Source organism: Bombus flavifrons, chromosome 11 (genome assembly GCF_040668555.2).
Source record: "Bombus flavifrons isolate JBK064 chromosome 11, iyBomFlav1_principal, whole genome shotgun sequence".
Classification (NCBI taxonomy): Eukaryota; Metazoa; Arthropoda; class Insecta; order Hymenoptera; family Apidae; genus Bombus; species Bombus flavifrons.
In genome coordinates this window covers 9,873,974-9,901,720 of record NC_138452.1, presented here as the reverse complement: position 1 = coordinate 9,901,720, position 27,747 = coordinate 9,873,974, and the positions used below count along the sequence as shown (strand labels likewise).

The 27,747-nt window shown below is 47.8% G+C and overlaps 1 protein-coding gene across 8 annotated transcripts in view; it reads right to left on the bottom strand.

Moving 5' to 3' along the window:
* Wdr62 (WD repeat domain 62) overlaps positions 1-27,747 on the bottom strand; it is a 114,792-nt gene that overhangs the window by 10,891 nt on the left and 76,154 nt on the right. For 6 of the 8 annotated variants that reach the window (XM_069124133.1, XM_069124132.1, XM_069124135.1 and 3 more), the window contains 12 exons: positions 16,795-16,886; positions 5,538-5,760; positions 4,058-4,273; positions 3,669-3,851; positions 3,267-3,427; positions 2,347-3,175; positions 2,069-2,279; positions 1,712-1,961; positions 1,165-1,621; positions 905-973; positions 526-639; positions 15-184 (listed from right to left, as the gene is read on the bottom strand). In XM_069124133.1, the coding sequence (XP_068980234.1) occupies positions 15-184; positions 526-639; positions 905-973; positions 1,165-1,621; positions 1,712-1,961; positions 2,069-2,279; positions 2,347-3,175; positions 3,267-3,427; positions 3,669-3,851; positions 4,058-4,273; positions 5,538-5,760; positions 16,795-16,886 (2,975 nt within the window). Of the gene's footprint in view, positions 1-14; positions 185-525; positions 640-904; positions 974-1,164; positions 1,622-1,711; positions 1,962-2,068; positions 2,280-2,346; positions 3,176-3,266; positions 3,428-3,668; positions 3,852-4,057; positions 4,274-5,537; positions 5,761-16,794; positions 16,887-26,050; positions 26,210-27,747 lie in introns of those variants that run through there. The other 2 variants (XM_069124138.1, XM_069124139.1) reach the window with 2 other exon arrangements.

Below are 27,747 nucleotides of genomic sequence, written 5' to 3'. Positions count from 1 at the left end.
GTGACGTCTCCAACCTTCGAAGTTCTTCGACGTCCATCGCGTTTACGGTGAATTGATTCGACACCGTATCTTCCGGTGCAGGATAATACATCAATCTGTGATGAGATTTCTCTGAACCGGTTGTACCATTCTCTCCTTCCGAATAATCTTCCACGTCTCCGTCGTGCTCGGTACTCTCGTGATCCTATACGATACATAATTAAAATATTTTAGACGCGAACGTTCCTCTTTCCAAACGTTGTTTCACCTACGAGCTATTGTTACTTGATGAAGCGTGAATTTCGGCTGTTTCGAGGCTCTAAGGTTAGGTATATATATATGTACTTATCACGAGAAATTAAAGCAACCAACATGAGTAACTGAAAAGCTACAAGTATAGAAAGGCACAATGATCGTGACACAATGAAAGAAACAATGATCGTTCTTAAACTCGATATACGTATTTTGGATGTTTTTTTGTTTGACTGCGTTACTGATTGGCGATACTTTGCTATAAGTGTGTCTGAGGCGTTAGTGAGATTATACCTCAAATTTAAAGCTGCCAAGACTGCTATCGTCGGTATGATGACGACTCCTTGATTGTCGTGTCAATTCCGTGATATTGCTACCTCTAGTTACAGTCACGTTACCACCGATCACCTATATGTCATCGGTTGAAACAAAATAGAATGAACACAAAACAATCGCGAACAAATAATTTGACGTTACGATGGAAGAAATAAAATAAAATAAAAGAAATTGAGCAGTGTGGAAGCTGACTGGACAAAGTAAACGACAAACGCAAGTGTGGTTGGCCCGTTTCTCTCGCGAGCTGCCCGCGATTCGCAAATGCAGCACACTAATAACACTCACTGGATACGGAGAAATTATTACAATTATTGTGTTACTGGGAATCAGTTAGTACCTGTTTCGTTTCATCTGCTAATTCTCTGTAACTATCTGGGCAAGGTTGAAATACAGTTTCGTCCTCTTCCTAGAACCAGTTATCGATCGTTAGCGTATCGTGAGCACCATTCGAAGAAAAAGAGAAGAAAAGGAACGATTCATCGATCCATTAGGAGGTTCGTTTTAGCGCGGATCGATGCCGAGGATGATCTCGAAAACGATAAGAGATAAGCGCGCGATCTTTGCCCACGGGTAACGCGTTTCAGAAAGCGACCTTACCCTTTTGATGACGATCGTTTCCCTGCGATAATCGCTGCTGCACTTGGTCTCGGTTCCGCTGTCGATCGAACTATCTTTCGAACCGCCGCCTCCGCCACCGCCATCGGAATCGATAGCGCCACGAGGCGGAGGAAACGGTATAACTTCGTCGCTGTCGTACACAGACTTGACCGTTATACCGTCTCCTTGCTGAACCCTTTGCGCCCATCTGCCCTTCGGCAGGTCGACGCCGAGGGGTCTCACGTTCGAACCGAGGACAGCACCTTCGTCCGCGTTCGTCGTGTTTATCTGCTTCTTCGCCCAGAGGGGTAGCTGGCCCACGCTGAATCTGTAGTCCACGCCTACGTTCTGCGACGTTGGGTTCGCGTTTGGATCAAGGAATTCCGGCGGTGGCGAGCCGAAAGTTTCGTTGTCCAGCTGTATGTCGATCCCCGTGCCGTTCACTTGTGACGGCCTTCTGTAACATCGCATTTCCATTCATATCGTTCCATCGATCGCGTTTTTCTTTCGTTCGAAACTATAAGAGGCACACGTAAGGTTCTCTTACTTTCCAGCTCGCATCGCTTGCTGAGCGAGACGCGCCTGCATAGTGACGACCATGTCGCGTGGAACGCGCCACACGAATATACAACCGTCTCCGCTAGCGGACACGAGGTTGCGGCAGTCGGGACTGAAGCGCAGCCCTGTCACCAACTCCGAGTGACCGAGCATAGTGGCCATGCATTCGCCGCTATAGTAATCGTACACGCACAACGTCTTATCCGTACACGAGGTAGCTACGTAGATTCCCGATGCGTCTGAAACGTGCAAGTTACGCGGTTTACCATCACCGTCTATCGATCGTTCCACCAGAGTAGCTCCGACCAAGCGTGAATGTTTGCATTGCCATTATACTTTGCCTTACCTAGGACCACTTTGATGAGCGATCCGTCTTCGCCGACAGACCCCTTGAACGTTTTACTGTGTTTACCCGTGGCTACGTTGTAAACCCTTATGTTCCTGTCCTGGCAGGCGGTCAAGACGTGTTTCTGTCCGGAATCGACCTCCATATCGTACAGAGTGGTCTTGCCCTGGGCGTTGTGACCCCTGGCGAATTGCGGCATTCCTCCCGGTGTCTGAAACGATCGAAATCTTCGACTACGCTCGCGAAACGACGCTACGAGGGAACGGTGACCGACTTACCGATTGCAGCTGCCTGAAGATAATACTCTTGTCGGCACCGCAGGAGACCATTTGTATCTGATTGCTCTGATTACTCTGATTGAAGAACCTAACGGCAGTGATGGACGAACTATGATCGTCGAGCGTTTGCAAAAAGTTGTATCCTTGATCGACGCTGAACACGTGGATCAGCCTATCCCTGGAGGCACTGGCGAGCAGCCTCGGAGGCTCCGCCGAGTACCGGGAGAATTTGGAATACTCCAGGCAGAGTACTTCGGCGTCGTGCGCCTCGATCAAGCACAGTTCCTCCAACGAGGAGAGGTCGTGAATTCGAATATTGCCAGATCGATCACCGGACGCCAAATGTTTCCCGTCCGGGCTCACTCGGATCGATCTGACTCCGTTTCGTCCGTCGTACGATGCGTCGCTCTTTTCGCTCGACCCGGCAGCGGCCAGATCCAGATCTTTCAAGTAAGTCAGCTCCGGATCTATGTAGAGCACTTTGAGCAACTCGTTGCTGTAGATGTTTCGCTTGTAGAGCGTGTCGTCCGGAGAGATGTCCTTCTCGAGGTTCCACACGCGGATGGTGTCGTCGCTGGAACAGGTGATGAAACTGCCAGCCGGCATGCTGGTCATGGAATCCGATCCTGTGGGATACATCTCGACGCCCCAGATACACGCCGAGTGGTAGAGAAACGAATGGGACTTGCCGACCCGCCTGATGTCCCGCACGTCCCACACGTAGATGCTGTGGTCGTTGTAGACGCAGGTCAGCTTGTTGTTCCTTTCGTCGAACGCCAGCGCGATCGCGTCCGGATACCTCGCGTTCGTTGGATGCTGAGACATGTGACTGCAATTGACAGACGATAGGCTTGACGAAGGGACACCGATAGATCGTCGTCGGATTAAATTTATCTAAGGAGACGTTTAGATTCTCGCACCTAATGGACAATCCCTGAGCGACGTCCACGCCTAGGTAATGCGTTCTCGGTAACGTGGTGATGAACTGAAGCGTGCTGGGACTGAAACACCTCACGATTCCCTCCGCGCAGCCGATGAAGATGTATTTGTCTCCAACGGCCATGCAATTGGCACTGCTCGTCTGAAAACAGCCGCTCCTTGAAACGAGCTACGGACAAGGTAGATCGCGCGTTGCACGGTGCCGCGTATACGCTCGACAATTCCAAGAGACAAGTTGGCACCGCGTTTCCATGCAAATCGCGTTAAAATAAATTCCTCGACGAGAGCAGCGTGTCGTGACGAGCCTCGTCGGTTCATGGTCACGTAATATCCTTAAAAACACAGCATCCGGCACAGCCATTACGAGCAAAGTCATTACTTACGCGAAGCTCCACCCATTTGTCCAACAGCCTCCTGTTATTAAATTCGCATAGAAGCCCCGTTTTGGTGATCGCGTACGTCGAATCCGCCATATCCCCTCGGCCGCAGGCTACGTCCACGAAATCGTTGTTTCTCTGTTCTCCTAATATGGCAGACCGACCCATCAAAGGCACAGGTTCCTTATACTGCGCAACAAAGTTCCCACTATCACTACCTTCGCGTTACCGTTCTACTTCGCCACCTGCCTCCTCCTCCGATCATCCTCTTTCTTTCTTTTCTACTTCCCTTACGACTCGTCCGTGCAAAATTACTCTTCGATCGATCAGGGTACGGTAGAAAAGAGAGACCGCGTTCGTCTCAGACAAAGACGGCGCGTTAACATCTGACTTACCTTGGCACTGCGCGAGTATTCGAGATACCAAAACTTGACGTGTCTGTTGCCGACGGTAACGAAGTAATTGCCGTTTTCCGCGAAGCAGACGGCCTTCACTTTGCTCGACACTTTGTTCGACGCCACTTTAACATTGTTCCTCCAGTCCCAGACGTTGACGATCATATCGTGTTGAGAGCCCACGGATACCACGTACTTGTTGCTCGGTGAAAATGCCTTGAGAAAAAACCATCGTACGAACACGCGTGTAAAAACGTTCTCTAGTTTGTCGTCTCGATTACGATCGACCGAAGCAAGAAAAGAAACGAGAGAATCCGAGCCTTGCACGTTTTCGACCAAAGATCATCGTATTCGACGGATGTCGAGAGAATGCAACGGCTAGCAATAATAAAAGAAAAAAAAAGAAAAAAGGAAAAAAAGAAAAAAGGAAGGGATACCGTTGTCCATTCGTTGAGAATGCGATCTCGTATTCACGCACTTTGTCCGATGAAACGCGCGTCGCTCCTGCAACCGCTTGCTTGTTCCTCGTTAGCAGTCTATCGCGAAAATTGTCTGCAGCGAGACGGAATCGTCGTTGACCCGAGAATATTTCAATTATATTTATTCGAGGTCGAACGACCATAGAAATTGTACTTTTACAGGACGGCGTTTCATCCGCAAAGCGACGAAACGAAGAAAGAGATAGCGCGCGATCTTGATGATTACAACTTTATATATCTGCAACGACACGTAGTTGTGTTAGGGGCGACCGCACGGCCGCGGAAGCAGCTTGAAACGGAGTCTTTGGTAAGCGGGTGCCGAGATAAAAGCCGTGGATCTTAATTAACATGCGAGCGGTGACGTAACAGAGGTAAAGTCGTGAGTTCGTAAAGGCGCGTTCGACGCGGCGGCGAGCATTCATCGCGGTACTTTCGGTGTTCGTCGCAATAGGACTCGAAAAGCTGGATTCTCTGCTTGCGGAAAGTAATTTCACGTGGAAACCGGCGGTTCGCGCCGAGGTAAACGCGAACAAAGCGGCGCGACAAAGACCCTCGAAATTAAATTCCTCTCGGCGAAACAAAACGTACCCTCGAATTAAGCGCTTTATTTTCTTGGCGCGTGATGCAGATTCGAGTGACCGACAGGCAGCTTGCACTACCAGACCCGACGTATCGATCCGAGAAACAAAAGTTTCCAACGATGTTCGGCGTAATTTCTGCCGTAGAATTGTCGAGGCAGAGAGAGAGAGAGAGAGAGAGAGAGAGAGAGAGAGAATCTGATTGACAATCGAATACGCGCTGGCAGATACCGTCAGTGATATCGCGAAGCTAACGCAGATATAGTTAATTAAACGATCTATTAAAAGGAAAAACGACTCGTCAATGCGTTCGCTGCACTCGCCACTCCGAAGCTTCTCCGGTTTCGTTTTCACGATCCGCGCGTAATCGATTGTAACCGATTTTTGCGAACAGGTTGCAGGTTTTCCCCGCTTGCTACTCACCACGCAGTTGATGCCGTACTTGTGTCCGGAAAATTCGGCGAACTGCACGGCATTGTACGGATCGGAGATGTCCCAAACTCGCACGTTCGGCATGTGACCGCATTCTCCGGTGGCCAGGAACCTCCCATCGCCAGCGAGGGCCAAAGAAGTTACCGTTTTGCGACAAGCGTTCAACACGTGGGCCTGCGTGTTCTTTCGTGGGTTGAACAAAACGACGGTACAGCTGAAACACAAAGGAAGGATCGATCGTTGAATTTCGCTATCCTCCGCTCCATCGAAGATCGATCTCAAGCAGCGGTTCTTGTGCAAATACCGTAGAAAAAGAAGTTTCTTTTTTCAAAATCGTTCGCGATAAGATAAACCGCGATTGGTCCACGGGCTTTCGCCACGGTTGCTCGAGCTCGATATACCAGACGCGAGCTGGGACACCGTTTTGTAACGGGTACTTTGTCGTTCCGACGAATCGGGTCGAGGAAACGAGAAGATAAAACAAATATTTGAACCTAGTTCGAGTTAGGCAACTTCTAGATCGAACGATCGAGTCGACCACCGGCACTGGTTGCTCGAATTCGTCGGTGTAAACACAGTGTCGATCAAGTTGAAACGACTTCGCAGTCGTTCGACCAGAAACAGCCTTATTTTTTCTTCTATTTTTGGCTATTCTTTCTCGTCGTTTCAACTGCAGTCGTCTAACGCTAATGCATTGTACTGTAAATGTTTATCAACGGGGTATTTTCACGAATGCAATCGACTTCGACGGACCACGGAACGACATGCGAAGCTTCGAATCGTTATTCTCTGTAAGCACAACTGCCTTGGCATTCGACAGAAATTCGACCGTTAGATCCGTTGCTTCTACCTTTATGTCGATTCCGTGGTCGTAACGCGTCTCACGAAACGTTGCCTGCATCGTGACCGCAACATACATATGTATCTGCCATCGTAATTAGCGAAAAACAGACGAACAAGCGAGCGATTCGCGCGAAACACGTTCATTACGAGCAGCGAAGGCAAGCTCCGTGACACGCGAAATTGGAGAATTCTCGGGTGAACGAACGATAACTTCATCTTCGATCTGCCGCTGACCGGAGAAAGCGACGAGGACGATTACGAGCAAGAGGATGCTGCAAATTCGCCGCAGCGATACGACGCCTGCGATTGCACCGAATTTCTGACACTTTGTCTGGCTCGTCGTTTCCTTCGAAATCGATACGATTCGATCACTCTCCGCGGATTCGATCGATGATTCGTAACGGGTTTACTCGCACGGGTTACACGGATGAATGTGCATATCGCGACAGTTAGTCACGCTCGCTTGCAAATGCTGCGGCACGTGTTACGCGTTTCTTGGTCCATTTGATAACGCGCTGCAGACGCATGGGCGCGGCAGTTTCGACTCAGTGACACTCAGTTTTGTCAACTATGCGCTCGAGACGCGATTCTCGTACGTTTGAAAGAATTCCATGAACGACTCTTCGAATATTGTTTACTTAGTCTGAATATTATTCCTATCGTTTTATTCCAAACGCGTTAAACGGGAAACTATGCCTTTTACGAGAGGTGCTACGCGATAAGAAAAAGACGAACGTCGAAAGTGCTATCGCCGATGTGAGAGAAAATAAGAGAAACATAGACTTTGTAAGACCTTCTGTCTGAAATTCTTGGTTGACGTGGAAGAAGAATTGATACTATCGCTTAAAGCGTTGCGTCACTCACATATGCGGGCAATAGCGTTTATGCGAGCAAATCAGGATGGAAAGAACGGAGGGTAGAATAAGAAGGGAGACCTGAAGAGATAGGTTCGTGTGTGAAAATTCATAAGGCTGAATTACTATAGACGGATTAAACCTATTTAAGGCTTTTAGAAGAAAAATAGCCTCTCATCAGCCAGTAGCCTGGTTACCAGCGAATAGAATATATATTCTATCAAGATAGGAGCGTAATCATGGTCACGGGCACATTCATCGGCCGGCCAGATTTATAACCGAGAAACCTTGGAAAAAATTGCTGGCTTTTTTATCAGGTTGAACACGAGGTTGCCGTACGATCGACCCATAATCCAGACAAAAGAGTATAAAGGAGACAGTAAAGTCCGATTAAGGTACAAGGGCTGTTGAAATGGTCACGGCTACGCTTAATAAAATCTGGTATTCTAGAAGAAGTAGAGACGACGCGTGATCTATAAATTAGAAGTTGAAGTCGATAATTACGATCACACGGAGGTCTCTCAGCCTGCTAACCGCGGCAACATTAGAATACTTGCAGTATACACGGTTTCTAGCACGAGCGAACCTGTTGGTGTAACGCTCGGCCAAGTTGATATCGATTTACTGGACCAAAACTGGAAGCGAAGGAAATTTGAATGTACATCGTGCGATGGTCGATCGATCGGAGGATAAAAAAGATGGAAAGAGAAGAATTTAAAGCGAGTAAAAGGATACGAGTGCTCCTAAAGCAGCTACGGTTGGCGTTCCACTTCCGGATTCCAGAGGCCGGCGCCAAACGACCAGAGGCGAGACGAAAAACAACCCGGAAAGTGCGAACGACGCACCAAAAACGGATCGCGTGACCGCGGTCTCCGAAAGCGTCAACGAGCGAGCACCACTGGGCAAGTGTAAAGCTGCGAGGCACGCGGTCGTTCGCGGTAACACGAAACGCGACTCGTGCGACTCGTTGAATCTCGTTGTCCACCGAGGCGATTTATTTCGCCTACCAACCCAAACCGCAACGTGTCAATAAACTCGATGTCAACCGGCCGTTTCTTTTACGCGCTACCGTTTGTCCCGACATTACGTTAGCAAAGCACCGACGTAACGTAATCTCGCCGCAACTCTGCTCCGTCCACTCTCTTTCGCCAAACCGACCGCACTGGAAAAGTTCTTCGCTGACGTAGCGTTCGTTATCGTCGTGGACGCGTGGCGATTGCACGTGGTGACGCTAGGCGAAAAGGCTTGCCGAATAATTTCCCGACGGCGAAGCGACAAATTAGCAAAGCGCGCAGCACCAACGGTGAAAAGTCAAGTTGTCGCAGGTCGTTGCACCGCAGCTGACCTAAGCTACGATTACGCTGCTAAAAATATGTGCTACTTTCTCGTCGTCCGTCGTCTATAACTGTTTACAGTCTTGCAAAAAGTCACCGTCTATACCGGCGCGTTCTAGCGCCGATGTCTCTGTACGCTCTCCATTGGTTAACGATCGTCGTTCTTGATCGCTCGACACCGACGGAAGGCGAGGGTCGGATCGGTCAAGTCGAGACGCGGCAGAAGCGAACAGACTCGACGCTGTCGATCAGACTCGGTCTGTCTGGTCCATAGACCGACGGCGACGCTCTATAGAACGAACACGAACGATGTTTCTCGTCGAAATGGATCCGGACAACTAGGTGGATCGTGATCGGATCGTTTCGCGAACCGATCGTCGGAAGATCCAACCGGGACGCGGTTATATTGCAATTACGTTTCGTGCTCTTTAGATACGCGATGATCCTTTCTTTTTAATAACATCGTCGTTGGAACGACACGGCTTTATCCGCTGCAACTGATCTTATGAAATTCCGTCTCTATCTTTCCGATTGTATCGAAAATGGGTTTCAGACTGAAGCTATATATATATATATATATATATATATATACGGATTTTCGTAAAGCTTTCGATACTATCGGTCGCTGTGTTTTGATCGCCGAGTTAAAGTCTCTTGAAATGAACGGCGGTGTGTGCTCTCGTGGTTAACCAACTTTCTATCCGACAGAAAGCAAATATTCCGTTTTAGTAACACATTCTCAAGCGAGGTCAAGGTTACTTCTGGCGTTCCTCGAGGTTCTCACCTTGATCTTCTGCTCCTTATACTTTTCATCGACGATACGTCTAATGTTTTTCGCCACTCTAAGTATCGCTTACTGTACGCCGACGATCTTAAGATTTTTCTTAGCCTCGATAATCCGTGACTCGTTCTATTAATTCTGAGCGACTTTGATAGACTCCACGAACGGTGTTTGTTAAGTAAGTTGTCTTCCGATTTGACTAAGCGCCGCGTCGTCGAATTCAGTCGTAACAAAAATAGTCACATACGCTGCAAACGGTGTTCCTTTATCCGCTTTGAGCCGTGTCAAGAACCTAGACATCATCTTCGCGTCTAATCTGACAGACGCGTTGTAAGAGTATTATTTCCCGTAGTTTTAAATCTCTCGCAAATTTCTTTCGCAGTGCCGACACCCTTAGGATTCTGTACTTTCGTTTAATCAGATCTACTTTAGAATATCACTCTGTCGCACTTAGTTTCCCTGTTCTTTTTCGCGTATAAATAACACACAAGGAGCGCAGCGTAAGTTTGTCAAACGTGGATGGCAAAACCTACGTGTCTATTGTCTCGGAAACTTGACAAAATTCCGAATAACTCGAGTGTGCAGGGTCTCGGCAAAAGGAGAGCAACGTTTGACACGTTATTCGTAATTAAAATAGCCAAAGATATTATGTCCTGTTCTCGTATCATCGGCAAGTTCTCTCTTAATGTTTCTTCAAGACGCCTTAGAAATAACTTGTCACGCGTTCATCAACACCGCGCAACTTCTCATTACTTTAGTCGTTACAATCGTGTGCTAAATCATACCAGTTCCTTTCACGCGATCTATTAGGTTCACAGATGCATTAGGTTGTTCCAAGGGTTCCTTTCGCAAGGAAATAATAGATACGCAATATTTTACGTTTTATATTATTTTATCGAATTACATATAGTCCATTTGGCAGTGATAGAACAGCGTAGTAATAAAACAAAATAATACAAAAGGAAATCCATCATTTCCTCGTAGAACGAAAGAAACTTTTGGCACTTGATTTTCAACTGTTGAAAAATCAGATCGATTACATTCAAGAATGCATCTTGGCGAATGCTTTATAAATTATCATACGAAAGAATATAGAAATTAATATTACAAAATCATATTTTCGAAGATGTAAATATAGATAAATTATTAGAATATAATGTTAATTTGTATATAAAACATTTTACTAGCTGTCAGGTATACGCTAAATCATCCAAAGTAGCTGCTACGTCCGACCGAAAAGGTTCTCCAGCGCAAAGGGTTAACTTATTTTCACGTTTATCGCTGCTCGTCCATACGAGATATCTTCTCAGGACGAGAAAATCGGCGCCGAGAAGCAACTGCGCCAAGGATTCTCCGTCAGAGGAGAGAGAAGATCGCAAGATGGCAAGGTGGAAGCAAGGATAGATAGTTGCGCGGTTCTCTCCGGTCGATAATCGCGAGCAGTTTGCATCGCGGATCGACTAAGCGTGTCTCTTTCGTTCGAGCATACGGTTCGTTTCCGTTTGCGAACGGCGTTCGTCGAGCTAGCCGCCATGCACGTCCGCCGCGTTTCCGGTCGCTTCGCTTTCGGTTCGCCAAAACGAGTATACGGCTAGCCTCCGATTAAAACACTTTCCGCTCGCTGAGTTCGTTACCGTAACGAACGAACGTGATCTTCCAAATCGACGGCCGGATAAACGTCTGTCGGAATAGTCGAGCATTTTTCCTTGCAGAATTTTAGCGCAGAAGGAATTGGCTAACTACGACTATTGGCTATTACGTGGTAGAATGCGGGGAAAATCGCGCGTGGCGATCGATACAGAGCGACTCTGAAACGACGAGCGCGGGACAGGAAGAAGGGCCATTTACGAGGAGGAAGTGGCTCGGCTCGGGCTTCACCCGTATCATCTAGATGGTTTTCGTCGAAATGAAAATCTCGCGACCGCTACGTTCCTCTTTGATCGTAGGTCGGTCGAATCGCCGCGTGGTCTACTTTAACGTTGCTGAAAGGTTGGCGTGGGAACGCGACTCCAGCTGTATTCGAATCGCACTGGAATCGCGTCAGACGCGTCTGAAAGGAACACGTGGAAACGGTAGAGAAATCGTAGCTGGATGCTAGTTCTTCTTCCTCGTCGAACGCGAGAGAGAAACAAGCGGCGCGTAAAGCCGGGCTCGGGGCCGATACGAACTTTTCATTTGATTAACCTGAAAATCTACTTTTCCCGCGCAAATTGCCTACCTTCCTCGGAACTTCGTTTTCGAAGGCTGTTTCGAGAAGGAAATTCCAACGGTTGCGTCGCACTCTTTTTACTCGATCCCAGAGAAGAATCGTAGACGCGCGGTTCTAGAGCGCTCGACCGTTTCCAAAACAGAGGCGAATCGATCAAGAAGATTAGGGTCGAACGAGAAGGGGTAAGATCGCGACCAAATAAACTTCGGACGGGACTGTGTAAACGTGTCATGAACTCTTCTTGCGTCTCTTGTGCGCACGAAATTTCCCTGACAACGATCCATCGACGCAACGAGATCGCTGCATCTACGACCTACCGAAAGCTGACACACGCTGGGCGATGTAGGATATCAACGATTGCCGCATCTTGACAGCTAAAGTCAGAAGATGCCTCAAATCAAAAGAAACGTAGTTGGATGTTCCAGAGATATCGCTTGCCTCGTAATCGAATGCCGAACATTCAGAGCTGAAATATTCTGCTTTACTTCGTAGAAAATCGTACAAACGAGGAATGACGTTCTTTAGTCGGCTCGTAAAACCGATGGAAAAAAGAGTGGAAAACAGGGTGGGTTGGAAGTAAAGGGAGAGAGGATGGAACAGTGACGTAGACGGCAACTATCCAACAAGCTACTCCATCGGAAGAAAAAAAGTCTCGTCGCCTGTCGCGTGGTCGAGCGCTGCGAGTGGAGAAGCGTACCGTTAAGGCAACGTTACCGTCATGGCAAAAGCTTCGCACGAAAGTCTCGCGAGAGCCCGTGCGATGCACCAGGAAGCCCGTAACTGTAATTTCTAGCCACGGGTTGCGTGCGGAGAAACACGTAAGGTCGCTGGTATAAAGGTCACTAGGTCGATTATCGAGCATGGAAACCGGTCGACGGCGTTCTAATAAGTTAGTCGATGGAACTGGCTGATTTAAAACGACCGATCGCGACGTTCCTTTGCATCTCGACGACGGAACGACAGGTCACGATACGAGTCTCGTGACGAACCGAAACTCGTTTACGACTTCGGTATGGTAAATCCGATTCGGCGAGCGATTACGCTCTTTGCTTTACCGCTTTAGAGATTTTCGAAATCGCCTCATCGAACGACTTACTTTCTTTGTATTCTGGAACGGATTTACTTATTTATTTATTTATTTAATCGGCACAGGACTTTTTCGTATCGGATAAGAGCGATCGTAAGAGACGATATGAAAAGGGAACGAGCACGAAACGTAATCGACGACTTAGTGCAGAGGTAGGAAACGCGGTACGATTTTAAGGACCGTGTTTCGCGTTTCGTACGCAACCGTATTCGTAGAAAGAAAGAAACTCTCGTTTTCTTGCTCGTGCCGTTCGAACGCGTAACACGTTTGCTCGCTAGCCGGAAAAGATTGTCCCACAGTGACTAATTCCGGCAGTGTGTCGTCGGAACACAAGACGGCAGCGCTCGGCTGCTCCGCCTAATTATTAATAAGGGACTTTCTTCGTTTCCAGCGTTCTCCAGGCATGCGAACCAACTTTCCTCACCTCCAACATCTACTTACCTTGTACGCGATCGCGTCTCGAAATACCGGTGGCGCGCTATCTTTGCCTCGCCGATGTCGACGTTGGAAAACACAGTCCGGTCGAGTTTTCATTTTCTAAGAACGGAACGGTTCTCGATGCTATCGAATTTGGAAAGTCCCGAGGCGATCACGATCGCGCGAGGAATATGGGTCTCGCGTTGTCTATAGCTGACGCTAAGCAAACCGTAGTTCGTGCCTTGCGTTCTCCGTAGGTGAAATTTACGAGAGGAGCAATTACTTTTCTTTGCGCACGATTTTCTCCGGCAATTAATGGACTAGCGCGTTTATTCCTCTATCGCCTCTGTCGATTAAACTCGCAGCGCATCTGGAACCTCGAAACTGGGAAACAGAGTAGATCGAGAAACCGGGAAAGCGGAACTTTCCTTCGTAACACGATACACGCAATGTCAAGCACTTTCTAACCTTGGAGTCGAGCTCTCGACGATGTCGTTGCCAGATACGCGATCCACCGCTCCAATACGTCCAACCGTTGTCTCTTGCCACCGACGAACAAACCTCGATACGTTCAAGGACGCGTGGCCGTTCCGTTCGATCGAACGTGAAAAATCGACAAGCGGTAAACATCGTCAAATTTAAAAGGTTTCGCGTGATCGTTTCAAGCGGTTTGTTAAATCACAAGCAACAGCGAGCCGAGCTACGATTGCCGGACAGCTGGTCGTAATTGGTGTAACGCCATCGACTTTGTATCAACGTGTTCGTGAAAGTACCGGCACGCTATCGGATAACGTATCGAGTAGCCGCTATTACGGTTGTCTTTAGCGCGTACAACCGGTATCATCGCGTAACCGATCTAGCGTTTCCTACGCGATTAAAACAGGACGAAAATCGATGTTTGGCGAGATACGTTAACGCGCTTTGATATCTCCAACGCTGGATTTATTACCAGAAGGAGAATTTGACGAGGAAGCGGCGAATTCTAACTGCTACTAACCGCGATGACATAACGAGATCGGCCGGAGCAGCGACTCGAACGGTAGCCAGATGCATCGAGGAAAATCGAGCGCGGTGCTGGCAAGTACTCGCATGCTAACAGCTACTTTCGACTCGGGGAAGCTTTGTTCACGCACGCGTAAACACGCGTATGCGCGAGGAATCTCGCCGAGCTCGTTACCATGCTCGTGCTCGTAATTACGCTACATTACGTGACCGAAGAATCATAATTCCGCTCGAGCTGCTAACATCGCGGCATCGATGCTAACGAACGTCTCGTATCGGCCTGTAAACCAGGCCGATCGAGTCGTCGTCGACGAAACGAAAGGAAAGAATCGGCGTGGCTTGACGCGGCAAAAAACGCGTACACAGCCAACGGGTGCAGAGGTTGCCAGGTCGATCGAACGATTTAATTGTCGCCGACGCTTATCGTTCGAGGCGGATCTCCGACACAGAATCTTTTGGTCCATTCACCTCTCTCTTGACCCGATTTCCGAGTACCGTACATAGCTGTTTGCCTGTTCGCTTGCACCCGACGTATCCGCGACATGTACGTTCTCGACGTCCGGCTCGATGGCGCCGCGGATTTAGGCGACTCAAGTAGCACGTGCGAAAATCACCAGTTCTCGCTCGTCGCCGTGCTTTCTGTCAAGCGATGCTTGATTACGCGCCGAGTTAACGCGTCATCCTACTCCGCCGTTTTTCTTTATCGCGATCGTAATTAGCGATACAATGGGCTAACGAGCGCGCGTCGCTCGGCGAATACGGTTTTTCTCTCTAAGCGAGCAGTCCACGATGTTCCTTCTAATTGATCGGTCGTCATCCTCGCGCTACAGAGGAGAGTTTTCCCCAAGGACACCCTGATATTCCTTTTGACACACCGCGAAGTTCGACGGCTGGCTAGCGTAACCCGATCGGAAGCCAAATGTGTCCACGAAGCAACGCTAAATTGTCCACGAGAATGAAACGAATGAAACTTTTTTATTTCTGATATCTTTTTAATTAACCTTCTTTAAACGAGACCAAACGCGATTTAATTTACGCGCACTTTCACGCGTATATTCGACAGACGAATTATTTTGCTAAGACTTTTATTCAACGAGCATTGAGAATAAAAAGGTTCCGTTGTTGCATTAACGTCGTCCAACCGAAACGTTTCTTTTCGTCGAGTCAACTGTCTTTTCCCAAGTTCCGCGAGACGACGAGTTGTGTATCCGTTACGTACAATCGCGTACTGTACGCGATAATTCAGTCCCGATCGTCGATCGATCGCGGAGAAAACGCGAAACAAATGGAAAAGCGAAGGAGTGAACGAGATCCAGCTACGAAGCGAATTTCGAGGAAAAAGCCTGGGAGAACCGCAGAAGAGCGGCACGACGTAGCGCGGTGGAAATGCTTGTTTCTCGACACGCGATACCTTAGTGTCTTAGTCCACAATCTTCCGATCGCACTTTCGCCATTCTTCCATTCATGGAGCGAGCCTTCTTTTCTACCGTCCGCGTTTATCCGTGACCGGTGGAATCGCACGTGCACTTTTTTACAGCGCCGAACAAAGCGCTAACGAAGATGAACTTTCTTTCACGGTCGCCTTCTTTCTTCACGGCCGGCGTCTGACAAAAGTTCGGAACGCGACTTCGAAATATCGCACAGGCGAGTGCGACGACACTGTCGATCGTTGAGAGGATGTTGAGGCGAAGGATATCGCGGTCGAAAAAACGAAAAGTCGAACGGCGAGAAACAACGGATCTGGGACACGCGCGCGACCAAGCCTATCGACGTTTCGCAAGCTTCCACCGACCAGCGACCAGCGAGCATCTTTATCGAAATATCGCGATCCGATATCGCCGATCGAGATAAAGCCGCGCTTCCGTGTGCCGCGCGTTGTGCAAAGGATCTCTTCTTTCTTCTGCATGCTCGTTCCCACGAATATCGACCGACTTCTAACAACTTGTCGGATTTGTAATACGACCTCCTTCCTCTTTCATTCCGATCACGACCCGGAGTCGACCATCGTCGTTCATTGGGTCTGTCGAAAGTTGCGAAAAGCGAAACGATTTTTAAAAGTCGACCTTGCTACTTCTACTTTCCGATTACGGTTAAATAGCCACGGAGTTCACCGCTCCCGTTCACGCGAGCAATTTCCTTCGCGTAGAAATAAACCGTAGCAAAAGTTTCGATCTCGTTCAAGGCGATACGCGATGCGAGCGCGATCGTCGACGAGCGCCACTCTCCCTTTTGCCTGGTTCTTGCGGCCCCTTAACCCACCAATTACTTTAATTCCGCAATCGATACCGGTTATTATCGGCGAACGATTTAGAGCTCGATGGACGATGGCAATAATTTCGAGGCTACAACGGCGAGACTAACGACGCGACCGAGCCGATCGACCACGATGTTTCCAAGCGTCGCGTCTCCAACGAGAACATCAGCGCAACCACGTAGCCTCCAAAGTACCGCGACGTCCGGAATTCTAATCGCGAAACCGAGTAAACGCTACGAGTAGGTACAAGATTGAAAAAGTCGGGCCCGAATCGCGACTTTTCCTACCGATATAGAAAACAAGGCTGAAAATCGGCGAAAAATAGGGTCGTAGGAAGAATCGCGAGATTAGAATAGGGTTCGGAAAGAGGACAGGTGCGGATGGTACGCGTAACAGAGTTGGATCGACGTACATGCAATGGAAGAGGAATCGATGGAAGAAAAGCAAGAGATCGGACTCGAACTCACCCGGCAGGATAAGCGACCAACTCGCTGGTCGCGTCGCAATCCAGGGCTGCATTGCTCGATACGGTTACTCCGAGAACGCGTTCTAGCTTGATCTGAAACAAATTACATACCAGGTTACCTTTGCGTTAAAGATGCTGACGTTACCTTTTCCTACCACTTTACGACATACTACAGGAATATTATTATAAATCTGCACGTCAAATTCGTAGGATAGCTAAACTCGTAAGAGACGCGATTCGCCCTCGGAAATTTCCTATTGTCGTGTGATGTGTAGTCGTTTATAAATTAATAATGGGACGAATTAATTTAATCAACTATATTTACAGATATTTTAAAATGTAGAATACAAAGTTAATCGCAATCGATGATATTCGTTATAAGATTGCGCGATACTGCGGTACTGATACTAATTGTTACGCTGATTCGCTACACTGATTCGTTATACTTATTCGCTCGACTGACTGACTTCTGAAGAACATGGTCGTCTATTTATACTTGTCAAGGGAAGGTACCGAAAGGTTTGAACTTGTCGCCGGTTGTAGGTTGCACGTAGCAGGGAAATTGCGTTGTCCAGAGATAGTTTATTACGTTACGTACAGTGTCAATCATCTGTGGCAAAACAACTATGTGAGGAATCTTCGTATCGAAACGTCCTAAGACGCTTATGCCGCTACAGTCGATCGATCAAACCTATCTCAGAACATGACAGCGTTATCCGGTCTCTTTATTATATAAATTTCACATCGAGGGATACCGGGGACTAACTTTTAAGAATTACTTGAACAGCAGCTGTATAGTGCCCCTATACAGTTCAAGTATAGTTTAATTCCCACAATTGCGACGGTGTTGTTAAGAGTTTGAATCTTGGAATCCTGCACATTCTTAGAGGTCTCATAACTCGTACGTCACTCGTGCATTTCATGTAATATGCCTATCCGGAACAACGCGAAATTACACGACGACGTCGCAGCGTTTATGCATAACGTAAGCACGACTACCGTAACTGTTTCAATAGGACGATGAATTTAGCTAACAGCGTCTATCACAAGGTTGATATACTCGGTGAACCTATGGAATCTTTGAGATTCTCTCTTATAACACGTTCACTGCCGCGTCACCCATATTCGGGCGACAGCAAAGTTTCTGATCGGTATTCGGGAGACGCTTATTTGACTACTCGCGAAGAATCGTCGTGGGTATTTGAAAAGATATTCCACAAGAAGTAATAGAACTATCGTATTGTTACAAAAATAATAGGAAAATGGTTTATTAAGAAAATTATTTAGGATGTAAAACTTTAAAGCATTGTATACAAAGCTGAGGTTGGTCGGGACAATTTGGACAATAAGTTTTAAGACAGATTTTTCTATGATTTTTTATTTTATACCTCAGCTACTTCTTCCAAATTCTCGCTTATTATTTCTTTTCTATTTCTATCGTCTTACGTTTTACCGTCTTTCCCGCTAAATCGATTTTTCTTTCGCCCGTGAAAGTAATAACAAGCTTTCATGACGAAACTACGAACTCGTAGACTCTCCTCACCTCCTGCTCGTCTTTCTAAAGGAATTAATTTTAATCTCGAAAGGCGCGTTACGTCACCGATGAATCGCTCGATGCGCGACGATTAAACTCTCTGTGTGCTGCTGGTTAACGCGTAAGTACTTTGCAGCAAAGGATTAACGTCATACGTAACGAATTTACCACTTATTTACTTACGCGAGTGTGTTCGTTCGCATGCATCTGCGCGGATGACGTACGATGTATCTAATTAGAGACAGCGCAAACTGCTATTTGTGAATTACGAGCAGTTCGATCACGCTCGTTCTCAATCACGGTGATACCTCACGATGATTTGCGATTTTTCCTGATCGCTTCTGACTGGAGGAGAGATATAACTGTTATTTGCGCGCATCGCCTAACCTTATCATCTTTACATCGACGATATCGAATTAATATATTACGGTCTTGAAATCGACAGGAACAACGAATATCTTCGAGACAGAATATCTTTAAGATGCCGATGTAAGACAAAGAAAAGGAAATTCAACTGTTTTTCATTTTTAACACTTCACCGACTGATAGCCGATTAATCGGCTTTTTGTCACCGACAATCTTTCTCATTATTTGAGCAGTAATTTGTTACTTAGTACTAAAGTATCTTGCTCAGTTGCGTCAATTGCGTCGCTTTGCAAGCTCCCACAATTTTATACCAATTTGAAAAACGTTCGCAATGAACGAATGAAGTCTAAACCGAAACAGAGCCGTGGCCAGGGAGAATCCGCGCCTGAGCTGCCGGTCGGACGTGCGTATGCTGTTGAATCTCTAGCGGTCGGTAAAGTGTTAAGATACCGATATAAGAAGAAGAAAAGGAACTTCAACTGTTCTTCATTTTTAATATTAAATAAAGTAAACTAACGTTATACGCAGATGCCTTTCTGCGCGCTGTATCTCGAAATATTCCACGCGAAATAATTCAGAGCAAAATAAAAGAATTACGATCACAGTGAGCGATTTCACTCGAGAATAAAAAAAAGTCACGGTCGCGAATTAGGTTACGTCGCTATCGCGATCGTGATTCTGTCATTACTGCGATAAATCACTGTCGGCGATTTTCCACGTCGTCTCGGTGTTTCTAATTGTTTCTCTGTGATCCGCGATCCAAGAATCGTAAACGGCAGCTGCTATTTTCGACCGGCTGCATAATCGATAACCGACGACTCTGTCATTGCCTCTGACCGGCCTCGAGGCTCTCTCGTCGAGTCTTTCGAGCGAGTGATTATCGAGTTGCGCGAAGATACTGCGACAAAGAGACAGACACCGTGTTATTTATGCAGGAAGTTATCCGGAAGACAGAGAATGGCAGGGGAAGAGAAAAGCCAGGGCAAGTGGATACGCGACGCCAACGTGGAAAATTCGCTCGATACGCCACTGGGGCATTGATCTGGAATGGCTCGCGAAGGCGGAGTTTGTTAATACAGCGTACTTCCGTTTTTTCCACGGCTGTCGGCAAAAGTTCAGAGAAACTCGTCCGATCGATATCAGCAACCCGCTGTACCGCGGCGTAACGAGAATCTTACGTTCCACGTTCCCCATCGGGAATCTCGTTCGAATCCGAGATTCACCGCGTGTGGCCGGTTTCTCTAGACTTCTACACTTCGGAATAGCGCCGTCCAAGTTGTTCCCCGGGAGACAAACGCCGCCCCCTCCATCGTCTTAACGAATACGTGGCGCGTTTCATTCGTCAGGTCGCTGGTCTTTTTTCGCTACGAAAACGTCTGTCTATTACGAAAACTGAATCTACAAATGAAACGAAAGCCTGTCATGATTGGCTTCTTAGCGTCGTGCGATTTCGTCGACGACGAACGAACGCATCGCGCGAAGCGACGTTTGAAAGGAGAAGCAGGCGCGCGAGGGGCCCCGGCCGTGCTCACTGGAACTTTAGACCATGAAATTGTTTCGTCGTAAGACTCGTTTCGTGACTTTCGGTTGCCAGCGCGTGCCGACTCTGGCGAATCATCGGCGTTTAACCACTTACGTCGACAGAATCGATCGTATCTTCGACTCCGAAAGGGTCCGCTGTTTGAGCGAAAATTTTCATCGGTTAAATCCCATTTGCATCACGCAACTATACTCGAAGCGACTAGGTCTCAGTCGAAGTGATCAGTTCAAAGATAGAAGAACGGGCTATTTCTGGTCGAACGACTACAAGTCGTTTCAACTCGACCGACATCGGGTGTCTACACGGGCAAATTCGAACAATTTAAAATCGATGGGCGAAAAGTGACTGAACATAGTAAACGAGGTTTTAGAAAGCAACAGCGCGTCTTAGCCGCAACAACTTGGTAGATGGTTCGCGACTTTCCTTCGGGCTCCGACGAAAAGCTACTCGCGCCTTCTCTCTCTAACGGTCATCCATCTGTCGATCGTTCGCAATTAAGTTGCATCGAGTCAAATTTTTCGCGAACCATCGTACCGTGTCGTCGTTAACTTAGGAAACCTAGCGACGAGTTCGTCCTAACGAGTGTTCTAATCTCGCGAACCGTATCTGGGACTAACAGTCGATACTCGAACGATTCTCAATTGGTCGTTGTTGTTCACGTTCTACGTAAAGTCGGGCGACTGGCGCGAATCGGAACTCGAGAAACCGACAAACGTCTTACCGCTTACCATTTAACGAATCATCGACGATCTATCGAAGAGAATAAAATTGCCAACGCAGAGATCGTCCGAGTCGTCGGGATACGCGCCAAACGACAGGGCGATTCGTCGCGGTTGCGCGATCGTTGCGTAATCGCAAAGTCCTCGTCGAAGATGACTCGTAACGGTATAATTAAGGGTGGTTACGCGCAACAACTTCCGCGATTCGAGAACGCTCCGTCCGCGTTTTATGTTTCTTTCCAGGCAAAAACCTGCTCCCTTTTCCGTCGACTTTCACGATGAACGACCAGCGCGTCCAACGATCGTAAATCGAACGGCTGAACGAGCAAATCGACGTTCTAGAAGCGGCGATCGCGTTATAGCGGTTCGATGCGATCTTCGCGCGATATCCGGAGGTTCGTCGAAGAATTCCATCGAATGAAGTCGGCGCAGGTTACGCGACACCCAGGGACACTTACGTTTGTCTTATGTTCCGCTCCGTGCACGGGCCCGGTGTATCGCTTACACCGGTTCCCGGGTCCCTCTCGATCGCAGTCGGGACGGTCATCGTGGACGTTTTAGTCGGTTGGAGTCCGGCACTACCACGCCGCTTTTCCCCAGAAGCGACCTGGTGTCCGTGCGGATTAATAAAAAAAAAAAAAAAAAAAAATATGCTCCGCTTCGGGCACAATCGAGATCGGTGTAGGCAGAGAGGAGAACGCTACCGCGACATTGGTTCGTCACGCGAATGACTAGCTCGGTTCGCGTCCGAACGATATTATTCGCAAATGTTCGTTGGAAAAAATCGCGGACGCAACGATAAAGGATAACCTGCACTACCCATAACCATTTTCACCGCATTAACACTGGAACTACCACGCCAGTCGAATTGACTGATTCTACAATTTTATTTTACAATTCCTACTTCGTGTTATATTTTCCCGCCGCAATGATGTAATGACTTTCGCAAAGATAACTAGAAGAATAATATAATGAATTTTATTTTCTTCTTTATGTATTCAAACTGAAAATAATTTTGTATCGAGGCTACTTATAGCAATACCAGTCAAAATGTCTGCTACCTTTCAAAGTGTAAAAGGATCCTGCAATCTGTTTATCGAACCCTAATTAACCAGTTCCCTCGTTTTCTACAACTTGCCACACGTTTTTCAAATTTTTACCGCGTATCATTCGATACGACGATATCAGTTATCAGGAAAATTTCTAGATGTTAACACTAGAAATATCACAGCTCTCAAAACGACTGGATCTACAATTTTATAAACGTGTCAACCCTCGTTTAGGGATCCCAGATGGATTAATAATACCAAAAGTCTGCTACATAACATGGTATTGCTTCTGTAAGAAAGTAATATTCTATTATTAGGTATTTTTTAAAAACCAGTCATTTTCACTGATTTTGGTAGAAATAGCTTCGTGTTAACTATAGTTTTAGTATTAATGGAACTGTCCATCTCGTTGTATACCGTGACGCCCATCTTTTTCGACAATCGCATCGTCCTCGAGAAGCTTCTTGCAACGTACACTGTAGTTTTTATATTTATCGCGATTTTCAAACCTCCGTTCGTACACCTTTCTCCTCCTCTTTTCCCTCTTTTGCGTATATTTGCGCGTGTAATTTGCCTCTTTTCGCGTCGTATCTTTGTACGAAAGGGTCTACCCCGTTAAAAAAACAGTTGAAGGCATCAGCGGCGTTCAACTGACGACTGGTCCCATCACCGCGCGCGGTCGTAGGTGCAGTAAATGACATCCAAGTTATTCATGGAGTTTACCGAAAATTTACTGCTCAAAACGATTAAAAAATAAATTATTTAGAATTTAAAACTGCCGCACTGATCAACTTCGCTGTCTTCACTCGATGAGATCCTACGGATACGTTTTCGAGTATGTCCTATTTGTATACTTTGATCCGAATCATCAAGATCCATTGGGGCAACTAAATTGTAGTTTACATTATAAAATTAGAATATTTTCTCAATTTGAATTTGTCAAATTTAATTAAGATCGACAGTACTTACTCATAGTGGCAGTTAAACAGAATTTCACAACAAAAGTAAGACTTGTTTAGAAAATAATAAATTGATACAGACGAGATGCTGACAAACGAGTCAAACGTGATCTGTCACATCTGAAGAATACTTAGCGACTGAAATAAAAAGCAGTGGCAGTGCGCGTAATAATCCGCGCTTCGTGATAGAAGACAGTCGTCCGATTGCGTAATAATCCGCGCTTGGATGCAAATGGGTTAATAACAACAACAAACATAGAGAAGAGTTCTTTCCGACAGACTACGTAAAAATGAGCAAAAATGAATTCTTACAGCTGGCAGTAATAACGATGAAGGAGAAGGCGACCGATTCGAATCCGACCAAAGTTTCTCGTTCGGTATTCGTTCGTGTCGCGAGTAAGTAGAGTGATCCGAGAATCTCGAGGAATTAATTCACCTCGTTAAAGGAAACGAGTCTCGGAGGAGGGGAGCGCGACACGCGAAACGATTCGAGCTTTAGAGAAAGTATAAGTAATTTCTCGCGGGGTGAAACCTTCCATCTATGAGCGTGCAGCTGATCGATCGCCGCAATGACCAGAGAAAACCACGACAGGTAGAAAGGGAAGATCGGAGCATCGTTGTGTGCGATTAAACGAAGAACTGTGTCGCGCGTGGCGTACGAATATCTGGCCGCGTGTTCTCCGTAATTTAACAAACTCTCCAATCGTTACTGCCAGTCCAACGATTTTAACGGTCGCGTTCACGGATAGCTCGACTCAGACGATAGCATCTCTCTTGAACGTACAGATTCTCTCGATGGATTTTTTCACGGCTAGAGAACTCGAGCTTGAATCGTCGATTTCAAGACCGATCGCCAACCTACACCGTACAACGTCTATTTGGTCCTCGTCCATCTACGACGAGTACCAACTTTCTCTCGGTCGAACGCGTTCGATCGGTAGCGGCGTATCGAAGCTACTAAATTCTTGAACAATCGGCGACCAACATACGAAGACGAAACAACGAAATCTCCGTTGGGTAGCTCGGAGAGAGACCTTGAAGGAAAAGTCGGCGAACAAGGCCGAGAGTTGGCTTATTGGGATAGAAATACGGTGGTTTCGTTCGGAAACGAACGCGCTAGTGGTGTCGACCTACGCTCGTCGATCGAGAGGTTCGCTGGCGACGTACACCGATTGCGTTCAGCACCAGCACGGGACCATGGAAATCGTAACGCGGCGGATGTGGGCACGAGAACGCGCGTGCCACGGACTTCTGTCTATGTACATCTATGGTCGTTGGACGGAAGGTTTCGCAACGACCACCGTAGCAGTTGCCGTGGTCGTCGTTGTTTCGCGGAACATGCGCTGGAAAATGTACCGGTGTCGTAAGTCGCAAGGTGCGCGAGAGACCGGCTGTGCATACGAATGCCATGAAACAGCCGCCAGGCACTGGCTATAAATTTCACCTTCGTCGTTTGTCATCGGCCGTCGCGAGACGATTATCTGATTTCCGGAATCGCGACGACTTCGCATCAGCGCGCGATGGATCCTCGTCGGCCGATCGAAGCGATCGTTCGGGCAATTTCCTCGACAGAAGTCGTTTCAGAAGCGCGGTATTATCGGCGCGAACGCGTAACTTGTCGCGAAAGCAGAACCAGTTCCCCGCTGCGAACGAAAAACATGCAAAAACAGCGTCCGCCGGTGATTGATCGCTCGCTGACCGGATATCGAGGTCGACGATATCGCGACGGGTTCGATGCATGAGGCTCGTTATCTCGACCGGTCGATTAACGATCGAATAACGCGCGCTTCTGGTGGAACCGGTTGCGACGCTTTTAGCGATGATCCAGCCGGCGTCCTTGCGCGAGAGCTACCGACACGTTAACGTACACATTAGCCGACTTTTTTTGCGCGTTTCCTCGTACAGTCGTCTTTCGTCGCGTGCCTCCACTTCTCGGGGTCGCGACTGCACGCTTCCAACGCCTCGTAACGTCCGAACGAAAGGGAAACTCGCGCAGGAGATCCGCGTCGTTAATTTTTCCATGGCAGCGGATCGCGATTCGCCGAAAGGCTCGATCCTCCGAACGAACGAGCGAGCGCGTCCCGCAAAGTAAATAAGCGAGTTGGAGATTTCCTGTTTGGTTAAGCGCGCGGCTTTGTTCGTATGTAGGTTGCGTTAAAGTCCGTTGCAAAACGCGGTATTTGTGCACGCTCCACGCAAGGACGACGAATAAACGACTGGTTCGCGGACCGCGGCTGTGTATGCAAATGAGCGTCGTTGCTGCGTAAAGGTGTCGCCCACTTGACGCGACCGATATCGGCGCGATCGCGTTCCAAGCTCGAGAACCGTACCGATTCCACTCGTTTCGCAAACTCGTCGTAAATTCGTGTCCTCCTTTTGTCGACACCAACGAAATCGTCAACGAAACGTTTTCGTCGCTAGGCGGACGACGACAGTCTTCGTTTAATTTTCGTTTCGCTTAATCTCGCTTCGTTCCATCCGCGAAAACGTCGAACAGCGTGGAGACAGCGTTCGTTGGCCGTCGATGCCGAAACGATCGAGAAACCGCGTTCATCGAAATTTCTTTTGAAGTTCGTCCAGGAAAGAGTCGCGGCCGGATGCCAGCTCGTTGATCCGGAAATCGTTTGGTTGGCAAGAAAATTGGCTTTAGGCAATCGATAGCCGAAAATTCGCAGGAATCGTCGATTCGAATGGAAAAGTTGTAGGGGAAGTCTGTTCCGGCGTACACCGATCGAGATAACGAGACCGACCCAGATCCGTTTCCAATGAAAAATCTGCTGCATCGCGTGGCCGATTCCGACGTTATCGCGAGTCACCGTGCACGTTGCTACGCGTTACGCGACGTGTTCTAGCCTCTTCTTCGTCTTTCGCTCTGTTGCTTCCGATGTGAAACGCGTGTCGCCAGTGCCGGAGATCGATCCACTAAGCAGCATGGTCGACGAAGGCGGTCGTTATCAACGCCAAATCACGTACTTTCGTCCGATCGCCGCCGCGATTAACACCCAATCACCGTAATTTTTTCTGCTGCGCTCTTCGCTCTTAATTCTACGTGACGTAATCAATAGCCAAAAGAAGAAAAACGTCTCTTACACGACTCAGCATGATTCGCGTTCCCACGGAACTTTCTTCGAATCGACGAAACGTCCTCAGTTCACGGGAGGTTCCATCGGGAGACGCGACCAATCGCAGAAGCACCGAGGGACCGACTGACTGAGAAGAAAAGAACACACGTACGGACAAGACGTAATCTGCGAGACTAATGCGCTGAAAGCGGCTATAGTCGCTGCATCGCGATACACCGTACGGTGACGTAATCTACGACCGACGGAAGACAAGGTCTCCTTCGTATAATACGAAACATTACGCAACACGAGCCAGGGTTCGACGCGACTCAATGAAAAGAGCCGACAAATTCGCGCCTCGATCAACGATGCCGTGCACGCGTCGTGCACTCTCCTCTCCAAGTCGATGGTCGACGAGCCGCGGCTCCGAGAAACGAACGCCCCGAGCTTATCAACGGTTGCGATTTCGTTTGCGCAAAGTTCGTTAATGGTACAGTTTACTTTGCAAACTGCTTCTAGTTGTCCCAGTACTCGAGATACGGAAACAGTTTTGCCGTGGCATAATGCAAATTTCGGTCTCGACGATCGCAATTTCCATCCACGGTGCGCCGGAATAGTCGCTCGTAATGCAAATTACACCGGTCGGCTGGCCGACTTTGACGGAGATTGCAACGGGGCATTCGGAAAGAATTCTCCGCTAACGGAAATCCTATTTTTTGTTTTCTTCTGCCAGCGAGAACACCGTCCAGCCAGAAGACGTTTTAATAGAAAAACATATTTAACGATTCCACGATATTCTAGTCGAGTATTCGAGGAACGTTTTCCACGACGACGCGTGACTCGGCATGCGTAATTTTGCATGGAACACGCAGCATCGTGGAAGGGATAATGCCTGTGCATACGCAAAACACAACTCGCGACGATGAATCTTTCGAAGGACGTAGCTAATCGCAGCCGACGATAAATATTTAGCTGCGAGCGGAATCGCGCCGCATCTTACTTCATCGAGCAGAAAGGAAAAGACGAAGGTGAAAAATACGATTCAACGGATAGTTTGCGAAAAAAGATGCAAACTTGTTTTGACGAAAACCGAGGAAATGCGCGCAAAGTTAAACTTTGGCGAGAAATTCGTGAATTTTCGAAGCGGGTGTCGCGAGGTGTGAAAAGTACAGGGAGCGTGCAGCGTGTTCTCGCGAAGGAATATGCGACGAAGAACGGTTTCAAGAGTGTAGCTTTATTCGCGATAAATATTTATCGCTAAACTCGTTTGCAACGGCCGAGGTAGAGAAGGCTAATTAAACTGCTACGTGCGTAGCCAACTCGACGAGACAGCGCTTCAAATAATTCATCTCCTTGGCGCTTCGAAATTGCGCGATGCGTTCCACGACGTTCGAGTAGCATATTTTAGCGAATACAAAAGGAAGAAAACGATGCCTTCGAGCTTAACGCGATTGCTTCACGGGTCAATGACGCGTCCATTTCTTCTTTCGTAGCGTCTGCGAGGTCCGACCGGCAGTCGCTGTTCTCGTAGGAAAAACTGAGCAACGTTCGCACGCCCTTTGCCAACGGGAGCGTGTAAAACGGTACTCGCTGAAACGCGTGCTTGATCGGTATCGAACGGAATTTTTCTCCAGCCTTCGTCAGGAATATCCCAGCCGACAGATCTGCCGAACGCGTGCGATGAACGCGATATCTCTGGGATGAAAGAGGTAAAACTTGGAGAGG